Source organism: Heloderma suspectum, chromosome 1 (genome assembly GCF_057233095.1).
Source record: "Heloderma suspectum isolate Gila_16-S chromosome 1, 16-S_ref, whole genome shotgun sequence".
Lineage (NCBI taxonomy): Eukaryota > Metazoa > Chordata > Lepidosauria > Squamata > Helodermatidae > Heloderma > Heloderma suspectum.
The window spans coordinates 404,464,961-404,479,706 of record NC_139458.1 but is presented as its reverse complement, the minus strand read 5'-3'; the positions used below and the strand labels follow the sequence as shown (position 1 = coordinate 404,479,706).

Below are 14,746 nucleotides of genomic sequence, written 5' to 3'. Positions count from 1 at the left end.
GTCATTTCAGCTCATATCAGCTGTACTACCCACTTCTTTTAAGATTCAGTGTTTATATTAACAAATATACAATTTTATGAGGAAGGGTAGGTGGGGCGAGGCTTCTTAACCCTGTAATGTTTTTCCTGCAGGTGAAAAAGCAGTTTGGATAGAGTGATTCTGTGCTGAAAACCCTCTAGAAGGATTGGGGGAAAGATTAAGTTTGTGTCCACTTAGACTGACAGCCTGCCCAGGCTACTTTCGTTTTTAAAAAGGCTGAACTGAAAGTTCTGTGAAGTTTTGAACTTTTCACTCAAAATCTCGGGGGAGCACGGGCAGGTGAAAGGGGAGCCAAAACCACCCAGGGACATATCTTGTTTCACTACCACCTGTTTCATGATGCTGACAGTGGCATGATTTTAGTGGCTGCCATATCTTCCCCAGGAAGCTTCATTAGAACAATGCTGTGTCATCCTAGGGATGGGGGAGAATTTCTCTCCGAAACTTCGGGGGGCCGAGTGCCAACGTATTCGGCCCCCCGAAGTAGTTTCGGGGAGAAATTCCCCGCCCCCCCTGCCCCCCGCCCCCCCCGGGATGGGACTTACCTTTCCCGAATGTCGCTCCCGGTGGCGGGTCGCAGCGGCGGTTCGGCAGGGCTTCGACAGGGGCAGGGGCGGCAGCCGGTCTTTCGACCGGCTGCCGCTGCCGCCATTCCAAGAAAAGTTAAAAAAAAAACAAAAAACGCCCCCGTGATAGGCTATGTGACGATTAACGTAGCCTATCACGGCTAGATCTGCAAAGTCAGCCATGATAGGCTACGTAAATCGTCTCGTAGCCTATCACGGGTGACTTTAAAAAAAAAAAAGCGCGTACGCAAATGGCGGCCCCCATAGGGAGCCGCCATTCGCGTTCCTTATTTGGTTGCTGTAGTCTACGTAAATCTTTACGTAGACTACGGCGAAAATAAGGGCAACGCAAATAGCGTTGCCCTTATTTTCGCCGTAGTCTACATAATCTTTACCTAGACTACAGCGACCAAATAAGGAATGGGAATGGCGGCTCCCTATGGGGGCCGCCATTAGCCGTACGCACTTTTTTTTTTTAAAGTCACCCGTGATAGGCTACGTGACTATTTACGTAGCCTATCACGGCTGACTTTGCAGATCTAGCCGTGATAGGCTACGTTAATCGTCACGTAGCCTATCACGGGGGCATTGTTGTTTTTTTAGTTTTATTGGAATGGCGGCAGCGGCAGCCGGTCGAAAGATCGGCTGCCGCCCCCGCCCCTGACGAAGACCTGACGAACCGCCGCTGGGACCTGCCGCCGGGAGGGACATTCGGGAAAGGTAAGTGCCATCCCAGGGCGGGTGCGGGGGGCGGGTGTGTGTGGAGAATTTCTCCCTGAAACTTGTTCGGGGGGCCGAACACGTTGGCGCTCGGCCCCCCGAAGTTTCGGGGAGAAATTCTCCGCCATCCCTACTTTTTATTTCGCGGCCGGGCGAGGCGAGGCGCCTCCCCCCCGGCCTGAATTTTGGCCGGGCGAGGAGGGAAGCCTCCCTCCCCCGGCCTGAACTTCGGGGGGAGCAGCGAAGCACCTCCCCCCCACCGCGAAGCAAGCTGAGAGACCAGGTAAGTGACTTTCGTGCACCCCTAGTCATCACAAAATGTCATTCCAAAAAGGCTTCTTTGCTGGGGAGGTGGGGGGACAAAAGGTGGCCAGGCCACCATATTGTTTTCCCAGAAGCCTCTTCGGTATGGCACTACATGGTGACGTGTAATTCCAATGAGGGATTCTGAGAAAACAAGATGATAGCCACAACAAAGCCACCAGGAGTAGTGATGGTACTGGTAACTCCCCCTTTGGCTCCCATTCCACCCCTCCCCCAAAATAGCTGACCCCCCCATTTCTTCAAAAGAAGAAGAGAAAAGAATCTTGGAACTCATAACATGTGGTTTGTCCCTAAGTTTTTAATGTTTATTATTCATAGATAGATAGATAGACAGATAAACAGTTGAAGCATAGAGGTTGTGGGTCAGCCCTCCCTAATCTGGGTCCTCCAGATTTTTGAATGACAACTCCCATCATCCCTGACCATTGGCCATTCTGGCTGGGGCTGGTGGGAGTTATAGGCAGGTTTCAGACTATCATGGGGGGAAAGGAAGCCTCCGTAGCTTCTTCCCCCACCCCTGCATGTGCTGCACGCCACACACGACCACCATTTGCATAATTAGCCATGACGCCGCACAGGTTGCCATGTCGTCTCAACCCTGCGCAGTGCGCGGTGGGGTTGGCTTCTCACCCACCCTACAACCCCTACTACAAGCTATGGGTTGTGGCATAGGTGTAGTCAAAACCCAGGCATAGTCAAAAACATCTGGAGTGTCACTAGTTGGGGGAAAGTGTTGTAGGGAGTAGAGTAGAATAGGGTGCCTAATTGAATCTGATTTCACTGTTTGAGCAAGGCAGTTGCATATCTTCAAGAGAATGCAAGTACCACTCCCATCCTTTCTTCTTTCTTCATTCATTCTGTCAGTCTGTCTTTTTCTTCTCCTTCTCTCTAGTACAGAGCAGATAACTGATGGAAAATCTTATTGTGACATTCTTAGACAGTTAAGAATGCAGGAGTTTCTAGGTTTTCATTGGGATTTTAAAAAATGAATTTCAATATATTTCAGCTGCAATCTTATACCTGGGAGTAAGCCCAATTGAACGCAATGGGACTTACATCTCAGTAGACATGTATAGGATTCCACTGTTAGTTAGACATCAGAAAAACAAAAATGGCTGTTCTGTTAGTTGCCCTTTTACAATTATGTTCAAATGTCAGCACACTTTACAGAAGCATTTCAGTTACCAGTCCACCACCACTTTAATTTTTGTTCTTTTAGAGAGGATCGTAGGAAGCTGCCTTTAACCAGGTCAGACTATTTTGCCCATTTACCCCAATGTTGTCTAGTTGGGCTGGCTCTCTAGACTGTCAGGGAGAGAAGAGTCTCACATCACCTGCTACCTGGCTTTTTTTTCTAAACTGGACTGGAGATGCCAGAGATTGAACCTGAGACCTTCTGCATGCAAGACACGTTGTCTACTACTGAAGTATCAAGTATATGCGTCCTACAACTGGGGTATCCTCAGAAAATGTAGAAATCAGTCAGACCTGTGAGTAGGACTCACTTATACTGAAAATCAAGTTATGACTGATATCTGTAAGCCTCTATACTGATATCTGTAAGCCCCATGTTCATCCAGTCACAACTGAAGGTAGCCATTCGTTCCAGAAATCTTGAGCTCAGCAGTATAGGATTCATTGTTCTTATTCTGTGTGAGAAGCAATTGGCCCAAACAATGACAGAATGGGACTCACCAGATAGTAACAGACCTGGAACAGCAGTTCCACTGTTTTGAGAGTGAATTCTAAAGGTGTAATGTGACCATTACTTCCAAAAACAAAATAAAGAAAACCCATACAGGAGCCTTCTCCAACTTGGTCCCCTCCAGATGTTTTGGACTACCAATCAGCCCTGGCCAGCATGACCAGTGGGAATTGTAGTCCAAAACATCTGGAGGGGACCAGGTTGGAGATGACTGCCATGTAGGGATTAATAGACATGGATGGGAGGTAGGCACATTTCAAACATACATCCATATAATAATGCAGTCAAATTGGCATGAACTTCCTCAGACAAAGGTTGTCCTTCATTCTTCACAAGCAGCAAAAATAATGAAAACAAAAGTTGCAAATCTTTATTCCACAGGACAATACTATGAGATTGTCCCAACACATTTTGAGCAACAAGGACTCTGCATCAGAAGAAAAGAAATCTAGGTTGCAGTGCTAAACAATTCTTGACAGCTTGTCCATTTTTTTCCGTGTAGCCTCATTTTTAGTATTTACCACAGCCACCAGGGGACAGGGGAAAAACTGCCCTAGTGGAAGAGAGACCCTGTGTAGCCTCATTAGAGCCTCTGATGTTAAACAAAGACAGGTAGCTTCAGGGATAGCAAAGTCAGGCCACTTTCCATGTCATGCACATGAACACAGAGCATCTCTACACCAGCCTAAAATCCTGCATTTAAAACAGGACTTTCTGCTTCCATTTTAAATGCAGGATCACAATGGACTCCCTTTACATGTGCTTCCTTTCCCCCCTCCTTCTCCCTGTATCTGAGTCTTCCATTAGCTTTCACTGATCTCGCTCCTCTTCTTGCCACTTTTCCTCTTTTCAAGGAGGGAACTCAAGCGGAACACAATGGGATAATTTGGTAGCTCATTATCTGTGATCTATTTAAAAATGGAACAAAGGGCATTTAGTGCAGGAGATGCCTTGGAGGTTCACGGCGTCATGTAAAGAGCATGCAAATGTCTGTGACGGAGCCATCTCAATTGTAGGATAAAAGCTCCGTGTGAAGAAAGCCACAGAATGAAGTGATGCTTATTACTTGGGCCTATTGACTGTGCATGGATCTCCTCTTCTGTTTAGCCCACTGTAACCTCAGGAAAGGTATTGTAAATATTTATTTATTTCTTTGTTTTAATTGTTATATCTCACCATTCTTCCAAATAGACCAGAGTAATATAGATGAGGGTTCCCAGCCAGTTTTCCATTCAGGTACTGACCAAGTCCTGAGATCTCAGCTTCAGAGATGTTATCACTCCAAATGTGGTGTGTGTGTTCTCCAACTCAAGGTCCTTGCAGTGAGGATCTGGAGATATGAGCTGTAGCCAGAGCCTGGAGTTCAGCAGGTAGGAGATTCTGCTCTATCAACCAAGAAAGGTCAAGATTCAAGATTCTTGATATCTACTTCTGGACTCTCCTGGTCAATCCAGAGGCATCATAGTGACTGCTGAGTAGCTTCCCAAGTTAGATTCCAACCCCAGACCATGAGTTTCTGACAGGAAAATGGAAAAGAGGAGATAAGAATTCACTTCATCTCTTGATTCTGTTGGCTCTTTTCTTGCTTCATCCTACCATATACAAAAGTTGTGGTAAATTGTAGTCTACCACATGAGTAATTAGTGAAAATTTTATGATTGTTGGTCAATTTCTGGTTTGCACTCTGTTTATGGTCTGGAGCTAGTCAACACAACAGATGCCTCCTATCTGGTAATATAATGACAAATGTTTTGAATCTATGTGTCTACTGTATATGATCGATTATTTTGATCATATACAGAAATTATGTCAATAAGTTGAGACAAGAAGCATAAATCTGGGCAGCCCAGAATACATTTAAGTACAAGAATGATAATACTAACTTTATTGTATGAATTTCAAAATCTCTTGGGATTTCTCAGCACTGCAACATGCTTCATAAGCTAGGGACATTTAAATTCAGTTAATTCTTTGAAAAATTGATCTTTATTTCTCTGTAAACAGATTGCAATGTGTGCAATTACTTGACTATCACTTCTGAATGTTTGCCATCTCTCCAGTGGGGTGGGGTATTTCTTCCAATCCCATATCAAAGGTGAGGAACATGCTGCTGTCAGCCTTTCCACAATGCGCCTGCACAGCTTGTTGGTTGAGCAGGTGCTCGGACATGTTGAACGTATAATTCTTTTGTCAGCAGCTAATCTTGTGGGATGGATGTTTCCTCCTGAAGGTGGCCATCAACCAAGTTTGACGATAAATGGATGCTGAATCAAAGGATGCTAAGGATGCTTTTCGATGAGGATTTTATAGTACCATTGCCCTGCCTCATTCACAGAATTTGGGGGCAGGGGGAGATGATGTCATCTTCAACTTGTAACCCTCCTGTGCTTTCCCACCACACCTTTCATCTTTTTTCTTACCACTGAATATCCATGAAAGGGAAAAAGATGGAATACCTATTCAATGCCTTCTGATTAGTAGAGCTAGGAGCCCCCTGCCTGGAAGCACCCTAACCTAAGTACATTACAATGTTGGTCCTTTACTGACCCACCACTCAGTGTCAGGGCCTAGTTGGAGAGTGGTGGGTCAGTAAAGGACCAACATTGCAATGTACTTAGAGTACATTACAGAGAGAGAGTTCTGTCATTCTGGGGTGGTCCAATTTGCAGCAGAATCTAGGTAACATAGAGATGAAGCAGTGATGGTATGTTCAGTGGGGGACCTGAAGGTACTGCACAGTCACTGCTGCTCAGTGGCAGTCGAGAGTAGAAGAGAGTCACAGAATCTTTCTTGGAATGGAATGGACCACTGAGGCCATCACATCTGACCTGCTGCTGAGTGCAGGAATCCAGTTTAAAGCATCCCTGACAAATGGCTGTCCAGTCTCTCCTTGAGACCTACCTCACTAGGCAGTTGGTTCCATTGTCTGACTGCTTTGACCATTACAAAGTTTTTCCTGATGTTCAACTGAAATCTGCCTTCCTTAGTCCATTATTTCATTGCTTACAATTTTGGATGATAGAGAACAGTTTGCAGCCTTCTTCTGTATGACAACCCTTTAGGTACTTGATGAATGCTATCATAACCACCCTCAGTCTTCTCAAGGCTAAATATACCCAGCTCCTTCAATCGTTTCTAGTCCCCTGATGATCTTTCTTGTCCTTCTCTTAACTCGTTCCAATTTATCTCAATCTTGGACACAGTATTCAAGGTGAGGTCTCATCAGAGCATAATAGAATGAAATTATTACTTCCTGTGATTTAGAAACTATACTTCTGTTGATGAAACCTAAAATTGCATTTGCTTTTTTTGCGGCTACATCACACTGCTGACTCATATTAGACTTGTGATTGACTACAACTCCAAAATCCTTTTCACACGTACTATTGTCAAACCAGGTATCCCCCATCTTATACCTCTGCATTTGATTGCTCTTTCCTAAATGAAGAAATTTGCACTTCTTTTGTTAAATTTCATTGTTATTTTCTGCTCAGTTTCCTAACCTATCAAGGTCATTTTGAATTTTGCTTCTGTATTAGCTATCCCACCCAATTCTGTGTCATCTGAAAATTTGATCAGCATTCCCCCCATCTCTTCCTTCCAAGTAATTAATAAGAATGTTGAAGAATACAGGGCTCAGGACTGAACCCTGTGGCAACCCACTTGATATCTCTCTCCAATTTGATGGGGAACCATTGATGAGCACTCTGAGTATGGTTCCTCAGCCAGCTGTGGATCCACCTAGTAATAGTGCCATCCGGCCCACACTTAACTATCTTACTAATAAGAATATCATAGGGCACTTTGTTAAATGCCTTCTGAAATCAAGATATGTTATGTCCACAGCATTTCACGATTTAGTAAGGAAGTTACCTGATCGAAAAATAAAGTAAGATTAGTCTGGCAGGACTTGTTCTTGGCAAATCCATGCTAGCTTCCAGTGATCACTGCATTGATGCTAAGGGGCCTACAAATCAAGTACTTCATCATCTGCGCTACAATCTTCCTAGGTATTGATGTCAGACTGGCTAGTCTATAATTGCCTGGATCTTCATTTTTGCCCTTTTTGAAGATAGGGACAACATTTGCTCTCTTCCAGTCCTCTGGTACTTCACCCATTCTCCAGGATTTCTCAAACGCAGAAGTTCTGAGAGTTCATCTCAGAAGAGGAGGAGCCAAATGGCAGCTGTGAATTCTCACAGTATGACACTATGTTTTAATTAATACATATTACCTTAGTTCAGCTTACTTCTGGAATTCTGAATTTGAAAAAGATAATGATTTATATATGAGTGAAGCTCAAAATTACTTGTTTACCTCTGTCAACCCTCATAAAGTTACAACCCTCGCAAAATTACTTGTCTTCCTCCCTCATGAAGTATATTTATTTTCTTGCTGCATAGTTATGTTTCATATGTATTGTTTCCATTTTGGTAGGCAGGTGATACAAGCAGAGACTCATCTGTAACGGGAGGCTGCGACAATCCACTTCATAGTAAAATAACAATGTTTGTGTACACTCGTGTAATCTTTCTGTTTTAAAAGAAAAAAGAGCCCCAGGTCTTCATTAAATATTTATTATTTATATTCTATACTCTCCTTGCGGTGTAGGGTTATTTGGCGAGATGAACTTTTCTCAGCTCGAAAATATTAAAACAAGAAAATTCCATTTGCACTCATTGAAGTAGCACAGCAGAAACCACTGCGGATATTTAATCATTCAGAATAAAGGATTTTCTTTAATTTTTAAACATGTATTTCCTTTTATGCTTTATTTAAATTGTTTTAACATTTGCCTAGAAGCCCCTGAAGGATTAAAACTTTTGAAACGTAGGTTAGATTAAAAATAAACATGAAGAATGCTGCATATAGAGGAATGGTAGGAGAGAGAGAGAGAGAGAGAGAGTATACCACTGAGAATGAAATCAGCCACAGTGATTACAAAGCATTACTTGCAAAAATGATCAAGCTGTACACCTCCTTTAAGGAAGATAGAATCGGGTTGATCATTGGTAACAATATGTATTTTTTCAATATTATGAATATCTCAAGGAGTGCGAGAGAAGCTCAGAAGTAATGTGCAGAACGTGATTTGGTAAAGCTTTTCTCTAGCTTGGAATTTAGAACCACAGAGACGAGGCAGCAATTTCCAGATGTTAATGAGACAGAAAGTGTAGACATGGTTTGGCAAAACTGAATACAGAACTAGGATAGTGGGAGATGATGAAGACCTGTGGGAACTGCAAGGTATGCAAAATAATTTTACCAACAATACTGTATTTTTACAAGGAACTAACATTGAAGGCTAGGGACCAAAATAAAGTAAGAGAAACTGAAAAGTTGAAGGTGTCAAAAGAGATACGGGGGGAGAGAAACAGATGGCGGTTGCATCTGAAACAATAATGGTGGTAGTTAATATTAAAGTTGCCATTTGTTTTCTCCTACAGGGCCTAGTTCGCAACCCACTGAAATTGGTTAGTAGCATGATTAGCTTCTCTGCCTCTTTTCCACCCTAGAATATACCTTTCTTTGGTATTTTATCTTGTTCAGAAAGGCCTAATATCCTCGAACATTTTGACTTGAAACTTTAATCGTATAAATCCATGCTAATGAGAATGCTAATTTGTTTCTGTTTTGGGTTAATTGGGGGGTGGGCTAAATGGAGTGTATCCTTGTTTCCAAATACAGTTGTGCTTGACTATTTCTTCTTCGAATTTCTTCTTTGTGTATTTTTCCATCTGTACCGATATTTATTAGGACTGTCATCTGATTTTGGAAATCTTACTTGATTAACTGTTTTTGCTTTAATTAAGGAATTAAATTATTACATCGGTATAACTTTGCGTATGAATAAGACACTGGTTTTGAAAAAAATGCATGCTTCCTTTGTTTTCAGATGATATGTGTGTGCGTGTGCGTTTGTGTGTCACAGAGGACACCGTCTTATAAGATGCATTCCCTCATGTGACAGAGAAAGAAGGTAGAATGCCTCTTCAAAGATGGTGCTTGCCATTTACAGTTTTTATAAGTGTGTGTGTGTGTGTGTGTGTGTGTATATATATATATATATATATATAATATCTCCCTATTAAGTACTCCCTAGGGGTACATTTTTAATCATTTCAAATGTTTTTAACTGATTGATCTCTTTGGCTAATCAACTAAATAGTATAGCCATGTAATAATATTTTAAATATGGTACTAGCCAAATTAAAATAAAGATCCATGTTAGAGCTTTTCAGAAATATAACCTCAAGGATTGGGGTTCTTAAATGACTTTACAGGATCAGGACTGGGACCAAATATAGGACAGGGCTATTAGACTCAGGACCAGGTCATGAACTCAACCACAGTGGTCAGGCAAGCATACTACGCAGTGACAGAATCAAGATTATTATTCATGCCAAGATATCAAGCCAAGGAAGTTATTAGACCTTCAGTATAGTCAGAATCTTATCAAGGACAGAAGGTCACACCTATATGAGAAGCCTCTAGGAGGTCCAAGTTAAATTTCAACCCAGTGCTACCAATTTGGATAGGTAACAAGGAAAGAACTGGGATTAGATTTGAAACTGGATCATTTTGGAAAATGAAGGTTAGTGGAGAAGGGCAGAATAAAAGTATCTGGATCCATGAGGCAGCAGCAGAGTCAGAGTACATATAGGAGGTGTGTCATGCCCCTTGACATCATTTGGTCCCCTTAGCGTACTACATGCCCTTCCAATTGGGAGGGGGCGGCATGCAAGAGAATCCCCACCATTATTGCTGATTACCGTTGGAGATAACAGTGAAGATTCCCCTCTCTGCTATCCTTTATGGGATGGAACTTTTGGAAGGGGAGGCGCCTCACCTGAGCCTCTGTGGCCTTGATGGGCCAGCCTAGTGGGCAAAATCTGGCCCATGGGCCAGAGATTCCGCATCCCTGATCTAAAGTATCACATTACTAATAATCAAGTCATGTTCTTCTGTTCCAGCCATATTACTCAGCAGAGTGAAAGCCTATGGTAACTGTCATTTATTCACAGCAAACTGCATTCAGAGAATGAGACAAACACCTCCCCTTGATGAATTGCAGCCTCCACCATACCAAGATGATAGTGGCTCTCCACACCTCTCATGTACGCCCTCTGAAGTCGGTGACGGCAAATGTGAATTCTCTCAGTGTAGCAACAGTCCAAGATGTTCATATAAGTGCCCAAGTGAAGGAAGTACCGGTCATGAAATAGAAAGTTTCCATAACAAAGGATATGAAGAAGACGTACCCAGCGATAGTACTGCTGTCCTTAGCCCTGAGGTAAATGCTCTTCCACTTGTACCAAAACTTTTCAAGTCGTAGTGGCTGATACTTGGCAGCTCTGTTGGCCTTTAGATGTGTCTCAGGTGGTGCCTAAAAACCCACTCATGTGCCACCTGTCACACAAGATGAGGCCTTTGGCAAAGCTTCTGTTTGTGTTTACATAGGGGAGGAGCAGTGTAAAGAGCCCTTTGCATCTCACGTGAGAGAAAGCCACTGTAGTGTATATTAAAGGTGTGGGGTCACTGAGATATGGAGGTATGGTGTGGACAAAATGAAGAGACTCTGAGGACCGAGTAGAGCCCCTGGGCTGCCAGTGCCCTTCTCCTATTGTGTAATAAACGTTCTAGCTCTAAAGCTCAAACTTAGAATCACAGAATAGTAGGGTTGGAAGGGGCCTACAAGACCATTGAGTCCAACCCCCTGCTCAGTGCAGGAAGCCTGATTCCCAGGCAGTCTCCCATCCAAGTACTAGCCAGGCCTGACCCTGCTTAGCTTCCTAGATCAGATGAGATCAGGCATTAAAGCAGCAAACAAAATTATGCATATACATGCACTCTCTTTAACATTCTCCACAATATTCCATTTACAGTCAGGCTGCTCTTCTTTTCCCCCTTTTCTCCCAAATTAAATGCACAATTTATAAAGGAAAGTACTCCAGTCTTATTAGTATGTAATTAATTATATGGCTCTTTTATATTTAAAATCCTTTTACATTTTCTATGGAAGACTTTGATTAGAATCTTTAATATTTGCAACCCAGATACTACTACTACTACTACTACTAAAGGGAGATTTTGCTACACTTGTGTGTCTCATTCATGTAAATATGATAGCTTTATTTCAAATAAGATGGAGTTTTCTTACCGCTTTGGTCATCTCAATGACCTTGGAAAATACTTCAAATAGTGGGATTTTCATTTTGGTACAGTCCATAGTGAAAGAACCGACAGGGCCTTTAATCTTACTTTGCATCATCACATAGTACTCCTTGGACAAGGCCCACCACCAACACCTGCCCCTCCACACCCCACCCCTAAAAAAAATCTAACACTCTGAATCAGCACCAGGTGATTTGCTGCTGCCATTTTGCTTTCCCACAATGCCTCAGAATTACGCTACATTGGGGCATTGTGGGTAATTTGAATAGTGGCTCCCATCTGCCTAGTGCTGATTCAGAGTGTTGCTGTTGCTGCTGTTCACTGATGCTGCCGCCAATTAAGCTTGGCAGAGGGCCCTTTACCAAGCAGCCCCTCAACCCTAGAGCTGCCTCTGCCTGTAATATTAGGTTGGTCTGATAATCAGTTAATGAAGGAACAGCTCATAACAGGGTATCTTGCATTTGTGTGTTGGGACAAAACTGATAGTAGTACAAATTAAGAGCTCCTGGAACTATTCAAAGGAGTCAGGGATTTCAGAAGTATTTCTAATTAGGGTTGCCAGCTCCTGTGCCTGTGCCTTTAACAGCAGCCTAACAGAAAAAAATTAGCAGATGAAAACAACTTTTAATGTCTGAGTGGAGACTTCCATTACAGTCACTTTGACAGCAGATACATCTCACTACTGGGTGGGATCTGTGCATTCCTGTTTTAGGCATTACATGAGAAACAGAGGAGTAGGACCAAACTGGACAAGAACACCATTCATGTGATTAGCATTAGCAATTACATTAATGGCTTTTAAAATGTAAGTAACATGCACACAGGGCCCAGTCTGGATTGGTACCCTAGTGGGGGAAACACAGAGCCTTAACCCTTTGGTCCCTGCTGCAGTCCCAATCCAGATTGGGTGGGTGGGGAGGATACCTGCTATTTGCACTTGAAGAAAAACTCCCATTTGCACCAATGTAAGCTTTTCTTCCTGTGCAAATAGCCATTGCAGAGAGCACAGCCCAGATCAAGATTGCAGTGGGAAGCAAAGGCTTAAAATCCTCCCCTGTCAACCACATCAGGTCCCGACTGAGAGATCCCCCACTACCACTCTTCTGCTATTTACTTTTTAAAAGCTATTCATGGAACCGTTATTTGCATGAACAGTGTCTCATCTGGTTTGGACCTTACAAGTACGACTTCTACAGGCAACTTAGCCCAGAGTCTTCTGTTTTATTTAATTGATATTATTAACATTTATCTATGTTTTATGTTTTATGTTATATTATTTTTATGCAAATGTGTCAATCAATACAAATCTGTTTGAAATTGTTTGTCTTTTAAACAAAAAACAAAAAAACCTTTATTGTGTTTTGATAACAAGGTAACGAACATTACAATATATGCTGCACTACAACAGTACACAATACACTGCACTAGAACAATAAAAACTTTAGAGTATACACTACCACAAGCTGAGGGTGGCATGGACAATTGGCAGTGAAATAAAATACATGAGTAGCTATTAGGCAATCTTAAGGGTATTTCACTTCTCAGATCATTTATTCATCTCTTTAGTTTGAAATGGTTTATTATATGATTCATCCCCACTTAATTCTCCCACTTCTCCCTTCCCCTTTCCTTCAACATTCTCCTTGCAATTTCTCTCAACAATTCCCAGTTAAAGACTTTGGACCTTATTGTTTGAGCCTTTTATGCTTGCTTTCCTCTCTCTCTCTCTTCTGACTGGCCCTCTTTGCCAGCTGTAAAAGCATCTTTCTTCTCATGGCTGGCTGTCAGCATGTCCTTCTGTGAATATTCAATTACCTTGTGTGTCAAATGAACAAAAAAATGTATCATGCTGCTGAGGAGAAGCATTTTAATTTTAGTGAACACACACAGGTGCTTACTTTTACGAAAATGTATCAGTAGAGTTATAGATCTCTAAATGGGTGTGCATATATGCAAAACCTCTGTTTTTAATTTCATTTAGGATCTGTCAGCTCGAGGATCATCATCACAGCTCCCTAAATCTTTTGATCCTGAACCAGAAGCTAAATATGGCACCCTGGATGTGACTTTTGACTATGACTCGCAAGAACAGAGGCTTCTGATAACAGTGACAGCTGTCACAGACATTCCAAATTATAACAGGACAAGTGGAAGTTTATGGCAAGTACACCTGGTTCTTCTTCCTATCAAGAAGCAGAGAGCAAAAACCAGCATCCAGCGGGGTCCGTGCCCTGTCTTCACGGAGACATTTAAATTTAATCATATTGAGTCTGAGATGATTGGGAATTATGCAGTACGCTTTAGACTGTACAGCATACGCCGTGTAAAAAGAGAGAGGATTTTGGGAGAAAAGATATTTTACTTAACCAAATTAAACCTTCAAGGGAAGATGTCAGTACCAGTGACACTGGAGCCAGCATACAATATTTCCGTGAGTATTAAACCAAGCAGAATAAGTGTGCAAGGATGTGAAAGATTTAGAACCGAACACTTATTTGTACCACTAATAAATAAGTTCTGGCATACTTGAAAGATTGTTGCTGGAGGGCACTGGCATCCTTTTGGTCCCTTAAGCTTTCAGTTCTCTGCGCACACTGGCTTTCAAATTGCATGTATCTATTTTTACCTACGTTAGCTTTAGGGATGTACAAGAACGTCAGTTCAGTTCGTTAAACATCAGAACTCACAAGTCTGAACACAAGTGTGATTTTTGGGCAAAGCTCGCATATTTCCGAGCTTCAGATTGCATTCACAAAATGTGTTTGATAGAAAAGTGCATATTTTGGGGAAAAAATAAGCATTTTCACCCTTTAGTCAGTGGGGTGAAAAAACACATTTGGGTGCATACTTTTAAAAAATGCTTATCCAAATGCACACACTTCCCATTTGAGCAACAACAATCTCACATTTGGGAATGGGAATGAAGTGAATCCACCGAGCTTCGAAGTGGAAATCAGATAACCTTTATGAGCTCAAGCCTCGCTAATTCTCCCATTCCCAGTTTGCTTCCCTGTAGCTACTAAAATGTTGCTTTAAAATGCCCATATTCATTATATTCCATTGTTTTAAAACTTTCACCATGGAAGTGTTGTCACCAGCAGTGTAAAAAGATGTAAGCTTATAGTGAACTGTGCAGCTCTATAACTATCCTCCTTTTTAATCTACTATATTTTAATTAGGACCTACCCTTAACAGCACACCTATGACTCTTTGTGAT

At 42.1% G+C, this 14,746-nt stretch overlaps 1 protein-coding gene across 1 annotated transcript in view; it reads left to right on the top strand.

Moving 5' to 3' along the window:
- SYT14 (synaptotagmin 14) overlaps positions 1–14,746 on the top strand; it is a 153,002-nt gene that overhangs the window by 102,372 nt on the left and 35,884 nt on the right. The window contains exons 5-6 of the mRNA XM_084828890.1: positions 10,380–10,648; positions 13,511–13,960. Coding sequence (XP_084685016.1) covers positions 10,380–10,648; positions 13,511–13,960 — 719 coding nt within the window. The remainder of the gene's footprint in view (positions 1–10,379; positions 10,649–13,510; positions 13,961–14,746) is intronic.